At 43.1% G+C, this 21,547-nt stretch overlaps 1 protein-coding gene across 4 annotated transcripts; it reads left to right on the top strand.

Moving 5' to 3' along the window:
• Positions 1 to 63: 63 nt before the first annotated feature.
• RRP8 (ribosomal RNA processing 8) lies at positions 64 to 20,520 on the top strand. Of its 4 annotated transcripts, none has more exons than XR_014294772.1 (8): positions 64 to 280; positions 1,465 to 1,834; positions 2,037 to 2,490; positions 2,581 to 2,710; positions 2,869 to 2,975; positions 3,060 to 3,156; positions 7,447 to 12,650; positions 15,058 to 20,520. XR_014294772.1 is itself a non-coding variant. In XM_082629218.1 (8 exons), exons 1-8 carry the CDS (start codon positions 182 to 184, stop codon positions 12,540 to 12,542), a joined length of 1,446 nt encoding a protein of 481 aa, XP_082485344.1. In that variant the 5' UTR covers positions 64 to 181; the 3' UTR covers positions 12,543 to 13,258. The 4 variants fall into 4 exon arrangements, 3 of the variants coding, with proteins under 3 accessions (XP_082485344.1, XP_082485342.1, XP_082485343.1); XM_082629218.1 differs by lacking the exon at positions 15,058 to 20,520 and having other exon boundaries at positions 7,447 to 7,596; positions 12,504 to 13,258; XM_082629216.1 differs by lacking the exon at positions 15,058 to 20,520 and having other exon boundaries at positions 7,447 to 13,258.
• Positions 20,521 to 21,547: the final 1,027 nt, after the last annotated feature.

Here is a 21,547-nt window from a genome sequence, read left to right as displayed (position 1 = left end):
TCTAGCCCACCAGTGTCTAAACTCGATGGTTTTCGGCGCTGCGCCGGCTGCTCTAGCCGCCTTAGCTTTCACTCTTTGGTTTCCGGCCCGGTTTTGGAGGCTCTGAGCGCTTTGATTCTTGAAGACTAGCTGGGCACGTGGAGAGGCTGGTGGACCGCGCGACCTCGCTCTCCCCAACCCCATGTTCGAGGAGCCGGAGTGGGCCGAGGAGGCCCCAGTAGTCGCGGACCTCGGGTCTGTAGCCTTACGGCCTCGGACCACGGCCGACTCGCAAATCAAGGTGAGTGGACCCGCAGGGGCACTCGGAACGGACCCCGCTGGCTCCCAGAGCTGGGGCGCGCCGCATGTGTATTAGGGGGAGGGGGGCGCCTGCGGCCGCCCGAAAACCCCGGAACTTCCAAAAGAAAGTGACGTTGGAACTGAGAGAGACTTGGTGAGTAGAAGTTAGTGAAGCAAAGAGGGTTTCTTGGAAGGAAAAGCACGTGCAGAGACCCTGGTGTGAGAGAGCATGTTCTGCTAGGGTCACACACCTACACAGAAATAATCTGTGTAGTTGGAACGGAGCGAGTGAGAGGGGGTGCCGTAGAAACTGGAGAGCTAGATTAGAAGCTTTGCATACGGTAAAGATAGAGAGAAGCCAGTGGAGTGTTTTAGCAGAGGAATTATTTCTTCAGATTTGCATTTTGAAAAGGTCATTGGGTGCTGTGTGGAGACTGGAGAGAGCAAGAGTGAACGACGTTGAAGGGTTGTCAGTACTACCTTTCAAAGGGAGGTGGTGCTGAGGGGAACTCCAAGATAAGTGCCTGGCTTAGGAGCGCCCAGTAGGACTTCAACCTAGAATGGCCTCCCAGACAGCAGACCTTCTCCTTTAAGCCTTTGCCGATGTGTGGGCTGCTGCACTTGCTCAGACTCTTTCTACCCTTCGGTCAGCCTCCAACATGGAGTCTGTCTGCTTTATTCCCTCCTCTTCGACCCCTCAACCCATTGCTGTAGTCCGTGCCACTGGCCTCTGTCTACAGCTTGTCCTTTTCAGTTTGTTCTCTACACTACAACTATTAAAGGAGGCACCTTTAATACACACACGTGTGATCCTGTTACTCTCGTTTTCAGAAATCTTCCTAACTTTTTAAAAAAGGTATTAGTTAGAGGTAGAAGCCTGAGATTGAGGGTTGGAACTCCTGGTCCCTGGCCTTGATCTTGTAGCTTGTGACGTTATCACGTTTCTCTGGGGAACCCCATTACCTCATCTGCACAATGAAGAAAGTGGGGTGGATGATTTCTCTGCCCTCCTTGGGCAGTTGAAAGTTCTTCAGGGTCTGGCAGTCTTCATGACAAGTTAACCTGACTGGGAATAATCCATGTGCCTCTAACCAGCGTCTGAATGAGGTCCCCATCTCTCCTTTCTTATTCTCCAGGCCCCATCCATTCTCCTCGCCCCTGCTCTCATCCCTTGTTTTCCCCCAGGGCTCCAAGCACCGCAAGCTCTTGGCCACATTACGGGCCCTGGAGGCAGCATCTCTTCCCCAGCAGCCCCCCAGTCTGCCTGGCAGTGACGAGGAGGACGAGGAGGAGGTGGTGGAAAGAAAGAAGAGACGCCCAAAAAAGGTCTTGTTTGCCAGCGCTTCTCCTGAAGTAGAGAAGAAAAGGAAGAAGAAACGTCAAAAACAGGGCCCACCTAGCAGTGACTCCAAGGAAGAGGAAGTGGAAAGGAAGAAGTGCCACAAAGGGGCTCTTCTTGGCAATGACTTTGCTGCAGAAGGGAAAAGAAAGAGGAAATGCCAGAAACAGGACCCTTCAAATCCTGCCCAGCTCCTGGACAATGTTGACCAAACTGGTATTAGTGCATGTGGGACAGGGAGGGGGGATCAGCTGATCCTACATATGACAGAGGTTATCTGCCACCACTAGGTTGGGGTTAGGGAATAAGAAGTACTTTCATCTAGGCCACAACCTCTGTCTCAGGTTTAGTCTCTTGCTAAGCCTCTGAATTCAGGGGATATTGCCCCAAATATGCCTTCCCATCTCACTCCCTGCAGGTTCCAAAGCTTGGAATTCTAGTGCTGCAAGTGACTCCACCAAGCCAGGCCCTGAGACCCCTTGCTCTAATCCTCCGCATACCTTGAGTCGCAAGCAGTGGCGGAACCGGCAGAAGAACAAGCGTAGACAGAAGAACAAGTTTCGGCTTCCTCAGCCACCAGAGCAGGCCCCAGCCACAGCCACCGCAGAGGAGACAGAGGTGCCTCCTGCCCCCAGTCCACACAGCCATGGAGCCCGGGCAGAGGCTCTGCGAGCCCGCATGGCCCAGCGGCTGGATGGTGCCCGGTTCCGCTACCTCAATGAACAGCTGTACTCAGGGCCCAGCAGTGCTGCGCAGCGCCTCTTCCAGGAAGACCCTGAGGCCTTTCTCCTCTACCACCGTGGCTTCCAGAGCCAAGTCAAGAAGTGGCCACTGCAGCCAGTGGACCGCATTGCCAGGGATCTTCACCAGCGGTGAGTGGAAGCTGGGCATTATGAGAAGCGAGGTGTGTCAGTCACGGGCTCAGACCAGACCAGTGAGCTGTTCCTCCCTTCCACTTCCAGGCCTGCGTCCCTGGTGGTGGCTGACTTTGGCTGTGGGGACTGCCGCCTGGCTTCAAGTATCCGGAACCCTGTGCACTGCTTCGACTTGGCCTCTCTGGACCCCCGGGTCACTGTGTGTGACATGGCCCAGGTAAACCCCACTCCTTCCACGTATCTGGCCTGTGCCCTAGGCCCAAACTCCATGTGCTAATCTCTAACATGCCCTCTTTGCCCGACACCCCTAGCACTCGGTGCTGGCTTTCTCCTCCCCATAATGTGTGCTTCATACAATACTCTCATTCTCCATAGGTGCCTCTGGAGGATGAATCTGTAGATGTGGCTGTGTTCTGCCTTTCACTGATGGGAACCAACATCAGAGACTTCCTAGAGGAGGCAAATCGAGTGCTGAAGCCAGGGTAGGAGTCCCCAGGAAACAGATGCATGTATATGTGCACATGCGTGTGTCTGTGCATTTACCCAGAACTTTCCCTCCTTTTCAGGGGTCTCCTGAAAGTGGCTGAGGTCAGCAGCCGCTTTGAAGATGTTCGGACCTTTCTGGGGGCTGTCACCAAACTGGGCTTCAAGGTCATCTCCAAGGTGAGGGCCCCAAGAAGTCTGTCCGTATTTTTGTCACATGTGTGGCCCTTCAGGGTAATAGTGGTGTTCAGGACGGAGGTCATAATCAGACACAGACGTTTGCTCCTTGAAGGCATGACTCATGGGAGAGCCCTGGGAAGCTTTCTGAGCAGGAACGGGATGTGGAGAGGTGGTTTGAGGAGCTGGGGTGAGGATTTAGAGCTCACTGGGTCTTTTCTGTCCCTAGGACCTGACCAACAGCCACTTCTTCTTGTTTGACTTTCAAAAGACTGGGCCTCCTCGGGTCGGGCCCAAGGTTCAACTCTTGGGCCTGAAGCTCCAGCCTTGTCTCTACAAGCGCAGGTGACCTCTGGACCCCCCCTTGAAAGGGGAGGCAAGTCTTGAACTCCAGGCTCAGTACTCTGAAGACTGTATCCAGCCAGGCTGTGACCCGGGGCCTGGTACCACCCTTACTCCATCCCAAGAACAAAATGTAATGAAACCCCTGGCTCAGCCCTGCTCTAATGAAGGCTTCTTGGTTCCAGGAAGCGTAAAGTCATTTGGGCTAGCTAAAGAATAAGGAGTTATTGTGAGAACGCAGGAGTATCTGGGAATTACGGATGCCCTCAGTGTCATGGAAACGACATGGTTTGGAACTCAAGGCATCTCTGGGTGTGGCTCCTCTGTCCATCTCTCAGGAGCCACGTGGGCTTTCTGTCCCAGCATCTCCACTCTCCTCTATTCTGCTTTTCCTGTTTGCGCACCAGCTCCTTCTATAGCTTTGGTCTGCCCAGGCCTTGAAGGCCTGGGGCAGGCATTGCTTCTTGGCTCTGGGGCAGCTGGTAGCCCGCCAACATCCTGGCTGAGCACATCAGTCTGGGCTTCTAGGTCAGGATGGTTTGATTGTCCCTGTACTGAGTACTTCTTTCCCCTGATCCTCATCTCCATCTTTGGAGCTGTGTGGCCCAAACTACTCCTAGTATCTGTTGTCCCATAGGGCCCTGGTGTGTGTCTGGCTGAGGGCACAGATTTTGGAATCAGGTAGGCCTGCCACTGATTGCTGAGAGTCTTTTAATCTTTGAATGTCATGTTACTCATTTGGAAAATGGTACGATTCTTGTCTCATGGGATTGTTGTGTGGTGTGGGTTAATGAGGAAATCTGTAGCTTGGGCTGGGTGCACAGGAGGTGCACAATAAACTGTAGCTGTGGCTGATGTGTGTTGTAAGTATTACTGTTTACTAAAGACCTTCTCCAGGTAGGATTGGGGTTGAAGAGTAAAGAATGGATTTCTTGACTGAGGAAGACTCTGGGAGAGCTCAAGATAGGCCTTTCAACAGGCTTATTTTATAGGATTTTTAGAGATTCTTGACAGATTGTGAGCTGTTCTTGGAAGGGGGGTGCAGGAGCTGGGCCTCTTCATAAATCACAACTGATTGATGCTATTTGGGGTGGAGATTGGGCTGTTCATTGGCAGAAGGGTCTGTCTGTTGTTTCTGCCTTGTAGTGGGCCCAAATCAGCATGTCCTAGGAAAGCCATGGGCAGGGAAGGCTAGTGCTGGGAGAAGATGAACTGGGATGATAGGTCCTTGGCCTCTTCCAGAAGGCATCTGCCATGGGCCCAGGTATAAAGATATAGCCTGTTCTACCTATTTCAAAGAACAAGAACTGAGAGTGACCACTGGGACACAGGTTCCAGGGCTCTGAGCCAGTTGGGTGCCTCCAGTAAGGTGGGTGTTCTGAGGCAGGCTGTGCAGGCCAGAGGGCATGTTTGGAGGCTGGGCTATGAACCATCCAGCAGATACTGCTCAGTACCTTTGCATGTGCTTCTCTCTGCTGGATACTCATCTGATCGACAGAGTCTCACTCATCCTTCCAAACAGCCTAGTTATTTCCTACTCCATTACTCCCAAAGCAGAACTAACTTCTTCATCCGCACTCTCAAAGCGCTACGTGAAGAGTGCAATTTCAGCATTTAAATACCGTGTGGCGATTGCTTTGTGCATTAGTCTGCAGTCTTCCCAACTCATATTTATCTTTGTATTCCCGAGCTGGTCACTTGAGATCCATCTAAGGAGGTGAGAAGGATGACAGGGTCCAGTTGAGAGGGACCGACGAGAAGCAGGGGTGTTGCAGGAGCCCGGGTTCGGGCACATGATGAGGGCACTGTGGACTAGTGACGGTGGAATAGGCGGAGGCGGCTGGGAGGACTTCAGTGAGTAGAACTGGTGGGACATTGTGGCTTGGTGAGAGAAAGGAATCTGCAGCAAGTCTTGGGTTTCTGGCTTGAGCAACTGGTTGGGCTGGTGATGCCATTCAAAAGGTTGGGTTTTTGGTACCTAGATGTTCACTTGGACGTGGGACAGAAACCCAGCAGCCAGAGGAGGTAATTCAAGTCATAGGAGTAGATTAGATATCCAAAGTAAGATAATGAGAAAAGAAAGTGTCTTGGAATAGAACTCTCAGGAGCATTTAATGGATGAGTAAAGGAAAATGAACCAATAAAGGGGACAAGAAGAGAAGGCAGGGCCAGAGATGGAGGAGTAAAACCAGGAGAATGGATTTCTTAATGTGGAAGGAGTGGGGAGGTTTTCGGCTGTCAGATGCTGTTGAAAGGTCTTTTAAGATGAGAGAGAGGTCAGATCGCAGCGGGGAGAGAATTACTGCATAATGTTGAGGGCCTGGGGTTTGAATTTATAGTGGAATTATTCATGAATTTATAGTGAGCCCAGTCAGCCCACTGCTGTGGTTATCTCTGCGTACTCAGGAATCTAGGTGTAGCTGTGGAAAAAGTGAGTACTGAGGGATCATCCAGAGTTGGAAACTTGCCATGCAATTGAAATAAACGAGCAAACGAATTTCAGACCGTTCGTAAGTAAGTGATTGCTATGCTGGACCATGGAATTTGGTAGAACAGGTGAGTGGAGTAAAGACAGGAGTAGGTTGTTGCATTGGGGGTAACTGAACAAGTAACCTAGAAGGATGGGAGACTGTGGTCAGAAACTGGAATGCCTGAATAATTCATATTGGAAGCAGAGCAGCTCCAGGCAATGGCTAAGTGAAGAGTGTAGTTAGAGGGATGAGTGCCTGAGAGGTGTGCAAGGGAGGTTGCCAGGAGATTGGTTAACGCATGGAGGCCTCAGGTATTGAGAGGGGTTCTAAGTGGACTTTGAAGTTCTCCAGTATGATGGTAGACATAAGTGTGGAACAGGTGCCAACCTCTTGAAGAAGGGGGCAGATCCAGGAGATCTGCAAAGAGTAGGAGAGGCGGGATAGCGTGAATTTCAAAGGGACAGAGGGTTCACACAGCCTACTAGAGAGACTTCCATCTTGGGGGTGATGTGAGGCTGGTGAGTGGAGCTGGCTGCCAGGCAGCCAAGACGAAGTACCCTGACAGTCCTCTCCAGCTTGGCGGGATTCACTGGGGATTGTTGGGGAGACAACTGTTGTGGCAGCTCCATGGGACAGGAATCTCCTGGGGTAACAGGGAGGTAAGCAATAAAGTCTAAGGGATGTTTTGGAGTAGCAGGGCATCTGTCTCACTGTAGGACACACATCACCTTTTTATAGCTCCATATCTCTGTTTCCCAAGTGTTATTTATATTCCTAGATCTTGATTAATTTTCCCTGCTTTATTATCATGCTCAGCAGGACAGCTGGGGTCTGCCCTCCTCCCTCTTTTGCTTTCCTCCCTTATTTAAAATTTGGATTCTTTCTTTGCCTGTTCTGGCTCCAGCCACCTACACAAACATCTTTCTGGGTCTCACTCAGGCCCCCGGCTCCCCCTAACTCAGCCAAGCCTCCATCTGCGTTTCTATCAATTCTGAAAACAGGACTTTCCTGAGTCTGGGTCCCCCCTGCTCCATCATCAGCTTCAGGACAAGCTGTTCTACAAGTCCATGCCTGGGCTTCAGTGTCTAATGTTGAGAGCCTAGACTGAAGAGAGAACAATATATATTTCTTTAAGAAATAACAGCATGCCAGCTATTTAAGGAACAATGAGATCAGTTTAAGGAACAATTGGAGAACAGAATGAAGGAGTGCAGTCATAGTAAGAAGTAAACAGGAGTGGGAAAGAGTGTAATTGGAGATTCCACTGGGAGCATTTGGGAAGCTTGAGGTATTTATTCCTAAAGCCAAGAAATGGTGAACCTGGAATCTGACTCCTGCCCTGGAAATGCGGAGGGCAAACAGAGATTCATTAACTGTTTCAGGGGTGGAGCCAGGGGAGTGCTGCTGCTTTTGCATTGGCCTGTGTTCCCAGAATTTGCTGTGGTAAGCCATGCATGAGTGTATCCTTTGCACCTTGCAGGAGAGGGAAGCGTCAGCTGGTCTTGAGTCCTGTCAGGTAGGACCATTTGAAGAGGCAAGGAGACCTCAGCACAAAGAAGTTAGGAGTGTGCCTTGTGGGCTGAGGAGGGAGTCTCAGGAAACCACCCAGAATAAAGCTGCATCCACCAAGGTAAAGGGGACTGCAGAAAAGGGACAGCATGATGTTCCCTTTAAATATCTAGCAGGCCCATGGGACACAGAAACATCCAGCCAAGTAAGAACTGTTTTACCCCCTTCCTTCTCTGCAGTTGGGCCCAGAGCAGTCAGCAGCTCTTAGGTGGAGAGGAGGTGAGAAGAGCAGAGAGCATCCAGATCATTCCTTCCTTCCCCAGTGCAGGCTCCTTGACTTAAGTGGGACAGAGCTGGGAGGCGAAAATAATTAAAGCTACAATAGGTGCAGATTATTTATTGTAACGTAGGATTAGACATTGCAATCATTTGAGAGTGGTTTTGTATCTTAAACTGATTCTAAGACATCTGTGAACTAAGAATGAGCTGAAAAGTCACAGGCTTGCTGCAGCTTTTCTCTAAATGAAAAAAGGTTGGCGGGGTGGTGAGAGACAAGAATAAAGTTGGGTTTGGATAGCAGTCTGCTCATGCTTCCTCAGCATCCCTTTTAGAGGCTTATTGCCCCTGCAGTCATTGGGGTGCTCCAGCTTTTGTTCCTGTAACACTGTTCTAAGGGAGCACAGTTCCCAAAGAAGCAACGTGGTCTTGGCAGAGACACAGCTTGGCTCCAGTCACTCAACCACTTATGTAATTTCACGAAGCCCTTTACAGATTCTCACAGAGACCTCTAATTACGTCGTCCTCCATCCCTGGTGACTTCCCAGGCTGGCCACCTGGTTCTAAGACATTCGACTACTGCAGTAACCACCTTACTGGTCCAGTTGCTTTCACTCCTGTCCCCAGAGCAATTCATTTTCCACTCAGCCAAGTGAGCTTTTTAAAATGTAAGTCAGATATGTCACTTCTCTGCTGAAAATCCTTCAATGGATTCACAGTGCTCTGAGAACAAAAGGCAAACTCCTTCCCAGGCCCTATGTGATCTTGCCCAGGCCCCCCTCTCCAACTGCACCTTAACCCACTGCTTCCACACGAAACTGCAGCCACACAGGCTTTCTTTCCATTCCTCAAGTGTTCCAAGCCATTTCTACTTCTGGGTTGTTACATTTGCCACTCCATCTTCTCAGGATACTTTTCCCTGATGAGTTCATTTTCATCTTCCAGATCTTCACACCAGCATCACCTTTTCTTCTGTGGAAAAAACGGGCTAGATGCTCACCAAAATGTCCTTTTCCTGGACACACAGTTAAATTACATTTCCCAGCTCCTTGCATCAAGGTGGGACTGTGTGCATAGTCCTCCCCAGTGGAAAGTGAGTAGAAGTGATGTTTCAGTACCAGACCAAGACAGTTAAAGAGTAGACAAGCCTTCTCTGTATTCTCCACCCCCTCCTCTGCCTTCCAGGGTGACCTTGAAGCACGTGTTTTGAAGGTGGAGTCAGAGCATAGAAGGAGTCGATATTTAAGTCCCTGCTTAGAGAAGAATTGCTTGACCAAGAATATCCACATTTCTTTGAACAAGGAATAACCTCTGTTGCATTAATGTTTAGCATGATATGCCCTGGCTAATATATCTTCTCTGGCCATCCTGTCCACCTTATCTTGATCACAAAACCCTTTTTGTTTCCTTCAGGGTGCTTCAGGCATTTAATTAGCTTACCAGATGCCAGTCAACACTTCCCCCAGTCCTATGAATTGGACTCCTAACTGGGGGAAAAAATGCTCACATGAGGAAGTTGAGATACTGATTTTATCAGTTACATTTTGATTGTGACAAAAAAAAAAAAAAAAGGAAATCCCCCTAAAGAATATCTTAAACAAATTAGATTTTTCTTCTTGTAAAACTAGAAACCTGATGGTTGATGGTTGTTGGCATTGGTTCAGGAATTCAAGGATGTTAGCAGTTAGGTCTGTGTGATTCTCTTGATCTTCATGGTCACAAGATGATGTGTTTTGATTAAGCAGAGACACCCTACTTACTATTACCCTTCTCAGGAGTCTCACAGGTAGCCACAGCCCCTATCTTTTTGGCCTTACTTCAAGGGTCCTTCTACATTGTTAGTACTCTGGTGTAAATATGTTCCATTATTCCCTATAACATGGCCGAGACCAATCTGAAATACTACTATTTTAAATATATTTGTCTCCCCCGCCCCTTCCCACATCTCAGTGGCCTGTCCGCAACTCATCCAATCCAAAGCTGTTCTCCCTCCAGCTCAGTGAGGTGGGGAAACCTTCATGGTCTGTTTTTTTCACTCATTCTCTACCTCCTCTGTCACTTCTAGGATTGGGATGGGGGAAGGCATGTTAGAGGCAAAAAGGCTAAACTTTGATTTAGTTTAGCTTCATCAGTGTGTTCTACTAAGACAGGCATTTAAATGTTGGCTCAGTGTGTGAGGTATTGGGGTTCTCTGGAGTCCCACCATGGCACTTGCGCACTAACTGGTTTTGGTTACCTCCTTACGATGCTCAGCTCACACTCCCCCTTGGCTCTTCAGCTCCTGACACTGACAGCGTATGCACAGCGTCCTAGTGCTGAAGTCCCTCACCCTGGTGGGCAGCCCTCCTGGGAGAGGTCCCAATAAATACCTTAAGAGTGGTTACCTTTCTGGGAGCTCCCAGGAAACTCATGCATGTCTGTCCTGCCAAACAGCAGAAGTGCAGCCCAGCCAGCAGCTGACTTCCCTTGCCCTGTCCCAGCTAGCCTGACTCTGACCTCTCCATATCTCTCTCTCTGGCTCCAAACCCTCACAAGTGATTCAGGTTACTTTTCTCCCAAGAAACCTCTGCCCCAGGCTCCACCCCAGTGGCCATATGGAGCTGGGTCTGTAAGTTTCTGAGTGTAGCAAACATCTTGCTAGAGAATGTAATGCTGAATGAATATAAGGTCTCTCCCTCTCCTGGGAACGTGAAATGACTATAAGTGGTTCTGTTGGAGCCCTCCTCACTTGGTTTAGGATGGAGGGAACAGCACTGCTTCTTTACCTTTCAGGGAGAAGTTCTCTATTCCTAAAAATTCCCGTCAATGAAGCTTGCATTTCTAACTTCATGTACAATAGGAAGGTTGGTGGGCCCTGGATCAGCTTTATTACCTTAGAGTAAATTCTATGTAGGTATATCTAGCACCTTTATTTAACATCTTACTTGTGCAAGTATTCTTGTAAAATGTGAATTGTTCTCATACATTTGCTTTATTTATAGAGTATTGTCAACAAATCTTGTCTTTTTTTCCATCACTCAACTGTGTTTTTAATATCCATCTATGTTATCAGTCAGGGCCCACTCAGGAAAATAGAAACCATACTAAGTGTTTCAAATAGAGGGCATTTAATGCAGAGAATTGATTACAAGTGATAGAGGCTGAGACAAAAGAAGATGCTTGATGTAATTAAAAATTAAGAACTGGAGAAATCAGATAATGTCCTAAGGCCTGGGAAAACAAAAGGGAAGAAGGGAAATAATTACCAGAAACTAGGAGCTCAGAAAAGGGGCCACTTTTGACTGGTCGGTACTCAGATCTTTATGGGGAGGCTCCCTCCACATACCCGGTGCTTGGACTTCTGAGGAAGGAAATGGCCTTGAGGGTGAGGGAGCAAGGTCTGACTGTTCTCTGACTGCCAAGGGGGCAGCTGATCTGCTGCTGGTGTCTCAGAAGTGTAGCAAAGCTGCTGCTGAGTGCAAAAGAAGCTAGTAGCCAGAGACAACTGTCTGCAGCTGAAATACTGTGACAGCAACTGGAAAACAGGAATGAAGACTCTCGCCCCACGTTTCATTTTCAGTTTCCCTCTATGGCATCCCTTTGGCAGAACCTAATGGAACGACCTGCCAGTGGATTCTGGGAAATACACTTTGCAGAGTCACAGCTGCAACAACACAACTCCAGAGTGTGTACGTGGGGGCTGAGAGGGAGGTGTGTTGCAGAGGGAGATACGGAGAGTGTAGGAGCCAAAAGAAAATAGGTAAATAGCCAGTATATTCCATGTAGCTGCTCATACATCTAGATTGTTGCTTCTGTCAGCTGTGAAGTACTTCATAATATGCATCCACCGTAGTAAACTTACATATTGGCCTGGTTGCCTCAAATTCTTTGCCATCTGGAGAAATTAAAATCCTTGAAGCTAGGGTTCTGAGTACAAAATAAGTGCCCCCGACTAGATGCACTCATTTGAGATTTGGGAGGTAAGGGTCATCTTCCTGCCGCTTGGCCGTTATTGCTGGAGGCAGGTGTAAGTGCTGGGCTTTCTGCAGCAGCGTCCCGCTGAAGCCAGGGACAAAATAGGGTGCCTGCTGTAGGGGTGAAAGTTCAGCATATTCTGGAAGTTCAGTAGGTAAAATAAATCTGCTCTGTAGAAATTTGGCTTTAATAAGATGGTTAAGAAGAAAAATTATTGGAAGGGTGTCAATAAGTTACCCAGAGAACTAATGGAAAGTCCAGGGAGTGAGGCTTAGAGGACAGGAGCCACGGGAGGATGAACAGGTGCAAAATCTAAGGTCAACTTTAGTCAGTCTGGTTAGGATGGCACTGCTGTCACCATTGCTACTTGACTTTACTCTCACTGTTGTTGGTACATAGATTGAGGCTGAGAATTGAGTTAATCCTCCTCTGTGTTCATGGCACTATATTAGGACTGGCTCAGAAAAGCCCCTCTCCTGTTCTTTATTTTGTTTGTTTACTTTATTCCTGATTCATACTTCTGCTCCTCTTGTACCCCACAATGTGTTTGTTGTGTGCCCCTGGACACCTGTGTATCTTTGGCAAAATAGATGGTGGTTTTGGTGTATGCATGCTGTGGCAGAGACTTGCCCGCTGTCCCTCGCACCCATTTTCTTCTTCCTGGGAAATTAGCTGTACTCTTTCCCAGCTTCCCTTATTCTTAAGTCTGGCCATGTGATTGAACTAGCCAATTGGATGGTAGTGGAACGAAGGTGTGCTACTTCTGTGACTTGGGTCCTTAAATTTTCCTATGCACAGTCCCCCGTGTTATTTCCACTTTGGCCTTTGAGCATATGACCTTGAAAGCTACACATCGAAGATGACGGAGCCAAAAGGTGGAAGGAGCCTGAACATCACTTAGAGGAGAGCCACCCACCAATTAAGAACATCTGTTTTGGATTTCACGTGAGTGAAAATAAATCTCTATCTTTTTGAGCCATTATACCCTTGGTTTGTTGTTAAAGCGACTAGTAATCTTTTTTTTAAATCCCTTTTAATTAAACACATCAGAAAAGTAAACAAAACACACACCCATACAGAAAAGTAAATAAAAGCGTTAAGCCTAATGGTTTATCACAAGGCCAGTACCTGTGTACGCCCACCTAGACTAAGAAACAGAAGGCTGTCAACACCCAGAAGCCTCTTTTATGTCACCTCCCAACTTTCTTCTCTTGACTTCGCAGAGTTACCACCATCCTAACTTTCATGACATTGATTTCCTTGCTTTTCTTTAGAGTCTTACCAGTTGAGCATCCATACCTAAATTGTATATATTTCCATGCGTCTGGCTTCTTTCCATCCCATGGATGGGATTCATCCATGTGTTGAGTGCAGCTGAATTTCATTCATTTTTATTTCTGTAGAAATATATCCCATTCTGTGAAGAAACCACAGTTTATTGATTGATTCAACTGTTGATGTACATTTGAGTTATATATCAATCAGAATGGGCTGGATCATGCTACAGGAAATAAAAACCCAAAATATTAATGGCTTAACCCCACAAAAGATAATTTTTTACTATTGCTGTAGGTTGGCAGGGACTCTGTTCCTAGTCACTAAGGTACTCAAGCTAATGAAACTCCATTGCAATACATGCTTCCATAATCACTAGGCGAGAAAAGGGAACAAGACAGGTCACACCCTGGCACCAAAAGCTTCACCCTGGAAGCGACACATGTCCTCTTTGCCCCGTTTAATTGGCCAAAACAAGTCTCATTGCCATATATACCTCCCGTACAAGCCTACCGTGTACCCAGAAGGAAGAGAAACAGAGTGTGAACTGCCTAATGATTAGTTTGTGGTTCCTACAAAAATGCTGCTGTGAACAATCTTGCAAGTGCCTCTTGTGCATGTGCACATGCTTCCTTTGGGAATATAACTAGGAGAAAACTGGTCATAAAGTATGTATATCCTCAACTTTAATAGTTAATGCCAGACTGTTTACAAATTTTTCAATTTATACTCCCTTCACCAGGGAAATGAGTGTTCACTTAATCCACGTGAGAATTCACTTTATTCCATATCTTTGCTATCTTCCCCCAGTTCCAGTATATGTGTTATGTTATGTCCTTTGGTTTAACTTTTCATTTCCCTGATTACTAATGGGATTGACCTTTTCATATACTGACTGCTTGAAAATCCTTTTCATATAGTGACTGCTTGAAAATCCTCTTCGATCAAGTGCCTGTTGAAGTCTCTTGCTCATTTTTTCTAATGGATTGTCTTTTCTTTGTTGATTTTGTATTATATATATATATATATATATATATATATATACACACACACACACATAATCCCTTTTGGTTATATGTACTGCATGTATCTTCTCCCATTCTGTGGTTTGCTTTTTCGCTCTCTTAATGGGTGTTTATTGATGAACAGAAGTTTAATGTAGCCTGGTTTATCGATTTTTCATGGTTAATGCTGTGTGTGCCCATTTAAAGAATCATTCCTACCCCAAAATGATGAAGATATCTTACTAACTTATCTTCTGGATGTGTTAGTATTTTGCTTTTCATAGTTCTACAACCCATGTGCAACTGATTTTTCTGTGTGGTTAGAACAGGAGCCAAGTTTAATTTTATTTCCATCTAGATATCCAATTAATACAAAACTGTTCACTGAAAAAAAAATTTTCCTGTTACTCTCTACCTTTCCATATTTTTCTGTTAAGTGCGAGTTTGCTTCTGGGCACCCTAATCCATTCCTTGGTCTGGACGTCTATCTTCACAGCAGTACCTCACTGTTTTAACTACAGTAGCTTTCTAATAAGTCTTAGTATGTGGTACAGCAAGTCCCAGACGTTTTTCATCTCCAGAAGGACTGTTGTTGGACCTTTGCATTTCCATGATTGTCAAGTTCTCTGAACACCCTGATGGGATTTTCTTATGCTGGATCAGTTTGGTGCGAATTGATACATTTGTAATACTGAGGCTTCCGAATCTGTGGTCTGTGTGCTCCATTTCATTAAGTGCTGTCAATAATGTTTTATAGATTTATGTGCAAAGTTCTTCTTGCACATCTTTTGTTAGATTTATTCCTAGGCATTTACTGTTTCTTTTTTAAACGTCTTGCAAATGGCATCTTTAAAAATTTCATTTTCTCCTTGCTTTTATATAGAAATATAACCAATTTTTGTGTGTTGACCATGGAGCAGCACCCTTGCTAAATAACCTCACTTACTAACTCTAATAATTTATCTGTATTCTTTTATTTTCTACATATATTATACTCATATCATCTCTGAACATCATATCAGTTTATTTCATCCTTTCTAATTCTATATCATTTATTCTTATCCATGCTATAGTCCACTGGCCAGGAGATCCATCACTGTGTTCAAGAAGAGTGATGTTGGTGGAAGTCTGAATCATTATCAGACTTGAAGGAAAAGCTTTCAGTATTTTGTCATTGAGTGTGTCATTTGAAGTGAGATTCTGATTAATGGTTGTCAGATCAGTAATGTGCTCTACTTGCTATTACTTGTATCATGAATTGGATTTTGAATTTTGTCAAATGCTGCTTCTGAATTGAGATGATCATATATTTTTAAAAATTCTGTCAGTGTAGCAAGTAAAATATTTATTTCCATATGTGAAATCAACCTTGAGTTTTTGGAATAAAATTAGCTTAGTTGATTATATCTTCTTTATATATTGATGAAATCAGTTTAATAATACTTTGTGTAGGACTTTTTAATCTGTGCTCATGAGTGAACATAAGTGATATCTTCCTATAAATCTTCCTTTTTCCCATTCAACACAGTGCTTTTAAGTTCTCTTCGTGTTGCTATATGTACCTATAACTCACTTTAACCTATTCTTCACATGCTTTAATGGCTTCCCATCTCATTCATAATATAGCCCAGAGTTCTTACTATAACCAAAAAGCCCCTTGTATTATCTGGATTCCAATTATCTCTCTAACACTCGCCCCCTTCATACACACCTTTTCAGCCATACTGTCCACTTTGCTATTTATTGAATATTCTAGGCATGCCCTGGCCTCAGGGCCATTGTACTATTTCATCTACCTGGAATATATTTTCACAGTTTTCTTTGTGGCCTACTTCCACACTATACTTGGGTCTCTGTTCAAATGTCAATCTATCAGATAATCCCTCTCTCTAGCCAATACTTCTTTTTTTTAACTTTTTTTTTTAAGCCAATACTTTCTACTGCCTTACCATGCTTAGTGTTTCTTCAAGGGACTAATCACCACCTTTTAAATTACATATTTATTTGTTTATATAGTTATTGTGTATTTCCCTATACTGGAAAGTAAACTCCAAGAGAGTAGGGACTTATCTGTTTTATTTAATACTGTATCCCTGGGATCTAGTACATACTTGCATCTGACATCTGTTTAGTGTTCCAAATTGTATTTGTTTAGAACATTTAACATAGCCATTCCTCTAAAGACATTTAGATTATCCAAATCCTTGTGACTACAAAAAAAATGGGGGAAGGATTTTCTTATAAATGTTCTCTTAAATGTATACAGTGTATATATGAGTCTTGGTTCCAGATTTCAAGTTAATTTGTCAGGCCAGTTATGCCACAATTAAAAACTATAAAATCTGAGCAAAATACAAACAAAAACCAATATTTGAAGGCCCTGGAAAGTGAACAAAAGCAGGCAGAAAGCAGAGGAGAATTTACCCATGAAAGACTTTAGCTGCAGTGGGTAAGAATTGTGATTTTTGTGGTCTTTCTGTCTGAAGGTTTTCCTTCCCCACCCCATTTTCCAGCCCCACCCTATCCCCCAGTTCCAAACGCAGAAAACCACAGCCTTACTCACTCAAAACAGCAGAGGACAGAGTTCAAGGCTGGTAAAAATGCTGGAAATTTAAGAGCAGAAATCCTAGAAGAGAGAGTGGTATAAGGGGTGAAACCAAAATTTGGACAAACTCAACCCAAATCTTTGGATGACTACTAAATTACACATGCAAAGGGGAGACTCAAGGGGACCTAGCAAAAATAGCTGGCAGAATCCAGTGTGGAGTCTATCTTCGAATGACAGAAATGCACTGGAGTAAGATGTGCAAATTTGCTGCTTTTTTTGCCTGAATACATTCCTCATTTCATGTCCAGCTTGGGTGGCAGCTGAAGTGTCAGAAGACAGGGTTTGGCAGTGGAGAGCAGCTGGAAATTTAAAAGGAAAATCCCAGAAGCAAAAGCACTGTAGAGGAGATGAACCCCCAAAGTCTGTCCAAGTTTTTGGCCAGTGACTAACTTATGTAAATGCAGGTGAGATGCTCTGAGGCTAGGCTAAAAAAGCAGCTGCTAGAAGCCAAAAGAACTAAGTAGATATGTCAACTGTTGTATGCACAACATAGGATATATGAAATTTGCATTTTGAGGCCCCCCCATCCCAAAATTCCTTCATAACAGCAACAACAACAAATCTTCAGAACATAACAGAATGAAAATTTCCATTTGGTTCTTTCTTGTAGTTTCTGTTTCTACAACATATTATTCACAATATCCAGTTTTCAACCAAAATTATAAGACATGCAAATAAATAGGAAATTATAGCCCTATTATAATTATAAAAATATGAAATTATAAACAGTAATTTATACTCAAGGGAAAAGACGCTCAATAGAAGCTGACTCTAGTGGGCGCAGATATTGGATTTGTAGTCACAGAGTTCAAAGTGGCTAGTAATAATAGTAGCGGTAGTAGTAATAACAATTAATGTGTCCAAACAATAAAATGAAAATATGGATGAGAAATTCAAGGAAAATACGGCCCCAACGAACATACAGATGGGGAACCTGCCAGAACATAGAAACTACAAGAAAGAATGAAATGGAGATTCCAGAACAGAAAAATATAAATAACTAAAAGGCGGGGGGGGGAGGATAATACCAAGCACTTGATTTGTACAACAGAGAAAATAGGCTGAAAAATTGATGGGGCCTGTGGGATTATAACAAAAGATCTGACATTGTGTCACTGAAGTCCCAGAAGAAGATGAGAAGGAGGATGTAGCTGAGAAAGCACTTGATGAAAAATATCCAGAAACTTCCCAAGTTTGGTAAGAAATCCATATGGATTCAAGAAGCAAGTGAACCCCAAACAGAATAAACATGAAGAAATCCATTTAAAACATATATAATTAAACTTATGAAAACTAAATAAAAAGAAAAAATTTGAAACAACTAAAGAAAAATGACACCTTACCTAAAGGGGAAAAACCATTTGAATGACAGCAGAGTTCTTATCAGAAACCATGGAAGCTATAGGGGAGTGGCACAATTTTTCTCAGATTTTGAAATAAAAGAACTGTTAACCCAGAAACATATCCAGTGAAAATAAAATATCCTTTAGGAGTGAAGGGGAAATTTGGATATTCTCAGATGAAGGGAAACTGGGCGAATTTGTCACCAACAGACCTACCCTAAAAGAATGGCTAAAAGAAGTTCTCCAAATAGAAAGGGAGTGATAAAAGAAGAAGTCTTAGAACATCAGGAAGGATGAAAGGGCACAAATATATGTGTAAACAAACATGTATGCACGTACAGCTAGCTTTCCTTCTCTTGAGTTCTCTGAATTGTGTTTGATGGTTGAAGCAAAGTTTATAACATTGATGTGGTTCTAAATGTATTAAGACAATTACATTATAAACAGGGAAGCATAAAGGGAAGTAAGGTTTCAATACTTCACTTGAACAAGATGACAACACCAGTAAACCATGTTAAGTAATGTATATATAATGTAATACATAAAACAACTACTAAAAAGCTATATAAAGATATAAACTCAAAAACACTATAGATAACTCAAAATGGAGTTCTAAAAAATATTCAGTTAACTCACAGAAAGCAGAAAAAAGAAAACAGACAAAAATCAGAGAGAGTAAACAGAAAAGCAAACAAGAAAAAGCAGATTTACTCCCTAGCATATCAATAATTACATGTTAATGAACTGAATATACCAATTAAACAACAAAGATGGGCAGAGTGATTTGAAAAAAAAAAGACCAAAATATATGTTGTCTACAAGAAACTCACTTTAAATATAACAATATAGGCAAATTGAAAGTAAGAGGAAGAAAAAGATATATCATGCAAACATTATTTAAAAGGAACCGGGAGTGGCTATATTAATATCAGATAATAGACCTCAGAGGAAAAGATTTTGACAGAGAGAGAAAGGGACATTATATAATAATAAATGGGTCAATGCAGCAAGAAAATATAGCAATCCTAAATGTGTACACACCAAACAGTGTGCAAAGTACATGAAGTAGATCTGATATAACTGAAAGGAGAAATATACAAATCCAAACTTGCAGTTGGAGACTCTCAACAATTGGTAAAACAACTAGACAGAAAATCAACAAGTACATAGAAGAGCTCAACAACACCTTCAACCAGTAGGATCTAACTGACATTTATAGAATACTCCACCAACAAAATACACATCATTTTCAAGTACCCATGTAACATATCATTAAGATAGGCCACATCTTGGGCTATAAAATAAATTTCAACAAATTTTAAGATTTGAAATCATATAGAGTATGTTCTCTGACCACAAAAAAATCAAGCTAGAAATTAGTAACAGGAAAATTTCCAAACATTCAGAAGCTAAACAATACACTTCTAAATAATCTATAGGTCAAAGAGGAAGTCACAAGGGAAATATAAAAATACATTGAATGTAATGAAAATAGAACATATCAAAATTTGTGAGGCATAGCTAAAGCAATGCTGAGAGGAAAATGTTTAGCACTAAATGTATACGTTGGGAAAGAGATAGCCTTAAATGAATGTAATCAAAGTTCCCACCTCAATCTAGGGGGAAAAATGGGGGAAGTAAATCCAAAGCAAACAGAAGGAAGGAAATAAAGGTAAGAGCAGAATTTCATGAAATTGAAAACAAACAACCTGAATAGAACAAATCAATGAAACAAGGGGCTGTTTCTTTGAAAAGATCAATAAAATTACAAACTTATAGCAAGACTAACAGAAAAGACACAAATTATCAATATCAGGAATGAAACAACAAATATCACTACAGACTGTGCAGACAAATATATAAAGATAATAAAGGAATACTGCAACTCTGGATGTATATTTGACAGCTTAGTTGAAATGGAACAATTTCCCCCCCCAAAAAAGACACCAAAATATTACAATTCATGCAATATGAAATAAATAAATAACCCTGTAACTATTAAGGAAATTAAACTTGTAACTTTAAAACTCCCAAGAAAAAAGTCTCCAGGACTTCTGTGCTAAAAACTACAACACTGATGAAAGAAATCAAAGATGTAAATAAATGGAGAGACATACCATGTTCTTGGATTGCAAAACTTAGTAAAGACGTCAGTTGTGTACCCACATGGGTACAGAGGTTTAAACACAATTCCTGTCAAAATCCCAGCATGACTTTTTGTAGACACAGGTAAGATTACAGTAGTTCCCCTACACACGAACCTTCAAGTTTTGAACTTTCAAAGATGCAAACATGCGTTCAGATGTCCAGTCATGTAAGTTAGTTCACATGTCTGGCGTACATTGTCACATGCAGCTTGCCCTCCGTTTCCTATTGCTGATGATCCTTCAGCTCTACCATCTCCCACCTCCTCTCCCTCCTCCAGTCAGTAACTCTTCTTGCCTGTTCACTCGATGCCAGCCCCTGTATGCCATCTGTTGTACTGTACTACTGTATTTTCAAGGTACTGTACTGTAAGATTAAAAATGTTTTCTTTATTTTTTGTGTTTGTTTTTTTATATATTATTTGTGTGAAAAGTGTTATAAACCTATTACAGTACAGTACTATATAGCTGATTGTGTTAGTTGGTACCTAGGCTAACTTTGTTGGACTTACGAACAAGTTGGACTTAGGAACGTGATCTCAGAACGGAACTCATTCGTGTGTAGGGGACTTACTGTATTCTAAAATTTGTATGGAAAGGCGAAGGAACTAGAATAAGTAGACAGTTTTGAAAAAGAAGAATAAAGTAGGAGGAATCAGTTTACCGAATTTCAAGACTTAACTACATAGCTACAGTAATCAAGACTGTGTGGTATCTGTGGAGGGGAGGATAGATACATAAATCAGTAGAACAGAGAACCCAGAAACAGACCCATACAACCACGCCCAACTGATTTTTGACAAAGGTGCAGACACAATTCAATGGGGGAAAAGTAGCCTTTTCAACAAGTGGAGCTGGAGAACTTGGACATCCATAGGCAAAAATAAATGCATACAGAAATACATAAGTTTTAATCTGTCTTGACCTAGTCTCACACCTTGTACAAAAACTACCTCAAAATGGATCATGGACTTAAGTGTAAAATATAAAACGATAAAACCCTTAGAAAAGAAACGCAGGAGAAAATCTTTGATATCTAAGGTGAGGCAAAGAGTTTTAATCTTGACATCAAAAACATGATTCATAAAAGAAAAAATTGATAAATGGTGACTTCATCAAAATTTAAAACCTTTGCTCTATGAAAAATCCTATTAAGATAGGAAACTACAGACTGGGAGAAAATATTTGCAAACCACATATTTGACAAAGGATTAGTATCTAGAATAAATAAATAACTGAAAACTCAAGGGTAAAAAAACCTGATAGCCTTATATCTGGCTACCTTATAGCCTACTAAAGAAATTGAATTTGTTATTAAAAACTTCCTCAGAAAAACAAAACAAAAAAGGTGGCTTTACTGGAAAATTATATCAACCATTTAAATAATATCATTCTGACGCAAGCTCTTTTAGAAAGCAGAGTAGGACAGAACACTTCCCAACTCGTTTTGTGTGTGACTCTCTAAGAC

This window comes from Mesoplodon mirus (assembly GCF_964341445.2).
Source record: "Mesoplodon mirus genome assembly, chromosome: 7".
NCBI classification, from domain to species: domain Eukaryota; kingdom Metazoa; phylum Chordata; class Mammalia; order Artiodactyla; family Ziphiidae; genus Mesoplodon; species Mesoplodon mirus.
Note: the sequence above shows the minus strand (reverse complement) of the source record. Positions and strands in the feature narration are given on the sequence as shown.

Excerpts from the sequence above, each read along its gene's own strand:
- RRP8 (XM_082629216.1), top strand. The coding sequence starts at position 182 with ATGTTCGAGGAGCCGGAGTGGGCCGAGGAGGCCCCAGTAGTCGCGGAC. Across the intron at positions 281-1,464 it reads CGGCCGACTCGCAAATCAAG|GGCTCCAAGCACCGCAAGCT; the intron begins GTGAGTGGACCC and ends GTTTTCCCCCAG. Across the intron at positions 2,491-2,580 it reads GCCAGGGATCTTCACCAGCG|GCCTGCGTCCCTGGTGGTGG; the intron begins GTGAGTGGAAGC and ends TTCCACTTCCAG.